Source organism: Sinocyclocheilus grahami, unplaced genomic scaffold (assembly GCF_001515645.1).
Source record: "Sinocyclocheilus grahami isolate Dianchi unplaced genomic scaffold, SAMN03320097.WGS_v1.1 scaffold26293.1, whole genome shotgun sequence".
NCBI lineage: Eukaryota > Metazoa > Chordata > Actinopteri > Cypriniformes > Cyprinidae > Sinocyclocheilus > Sinocyclocheilus grahami.
In genome coordinates this window covers 1642-2664 of record NW_015520044.1, presented here as the reverse complement: position 1 = coordinate 2664, position 1023 = coordinate 1642, and the positions used below count along the sequence as shown (strand labels likewise).

Below are 1023 nucleotides of genomic sequence, written 5' to 3'. Positions count from 1 at the left end.
ATATATATATATATATAAAGTAAACATAAGTTTCAACTATACAAATATTTTAGTTTTTTTTTTTTTAATTGTGACTTTTTTTTATTACTGCTTTGAGGTGAGGGTGTCCTGGACATTTTTTTTACTTTTAAATACCTTATCTTCAGTTGTGATGGTTGAGGGTTCACCCTTTGTGGGGGTTGAACCTACAACCTTATAATGATCTACTACGCAGATATCTAGGCACTAGGCTACACCACCTCCTCTGTCAAAAGATTTATTTCAGTGATCTGACCATAGGCTCCACAGTAGCCAATCAGTGTGAATGTGTGCTGAGTGTTGGGTTCTTGACTCACTCCTGCCCCTGTTCTTTTGTTCAGATGCGATGGATCAGCTAGAGCAGCGGGTTAATGAGTTCTTTACTAACGCCAAGAAGAACAAGCCTGAATGGAGGGAGGAACAGATGGAAGTTATTAAAAAGGTAAAGAATAGATGCTGTGCACCTCAGTTGATCCAAGTTTTACTGTTATTAATTACAATTGTAGTAGGAATAATATTGATACTGAAATACAAATGTGAAATTTTCACCCAATAGGTCATTCAAAAATGAAAATGTACTCACCCTCAGGTTATCCAAGATGTATACGAGTTTGTTTCTTCATCAGAACAGATTTGTAGAAATTCAGCATTGTATGACTTGCTCATCAATGGCTCCTGTGCAGTCAATGGGTGCCGTGTGAATGTTCTAACAGCTGATTAAAAACATCTTAATAATCCACAAGTAATCCAGATTCCGTTCCACACAGTCCATCAGTTAACATCTTGTGGATTGAGAAGCTGTCTGTGATAATCAAAATACACCATTGTTTGCACCTAAAATACGAGTCCTCCATCCATAATATTGCTTTCTCCAGTGTTTCTTTTCTGAATCAGGAGGGAAAAGTTCTTGATCTGTGCAGTTTATTTGTGGAAACAGTCCAAAAGTGTTATAAACAAATATGTTGGTGTATTTTTGGCTTATTTTGACTTTTCGGACAGACATGC

The 1023-nt window shown here is 36.7% G+C and overlaps 1 protein-coding gene across 1 annotated transcript in view; it reads left to right on the top strand.

The window, feature by feature from the left end:
- Window positions 1–334: 334 nt before the first annotated feature.
- LOC107580174 (inhibitor of growth protein 3-like) overlaps window positions 335–1023 on the top strand; it is a gene marked incomplete at its 3' end in the record, with an annotated part of 2031 nt that continues 1342 nt past the window's right edge. The window contains exon 1 of the mRNA XM_016265911.1: window positions 335–460. Within this exon, the coding sequence (XP_016121397.1) occupies window positions 365–460 (96 nt within the window). The remainder of the gene's footprint in view (window positions 461–1023) is intronic.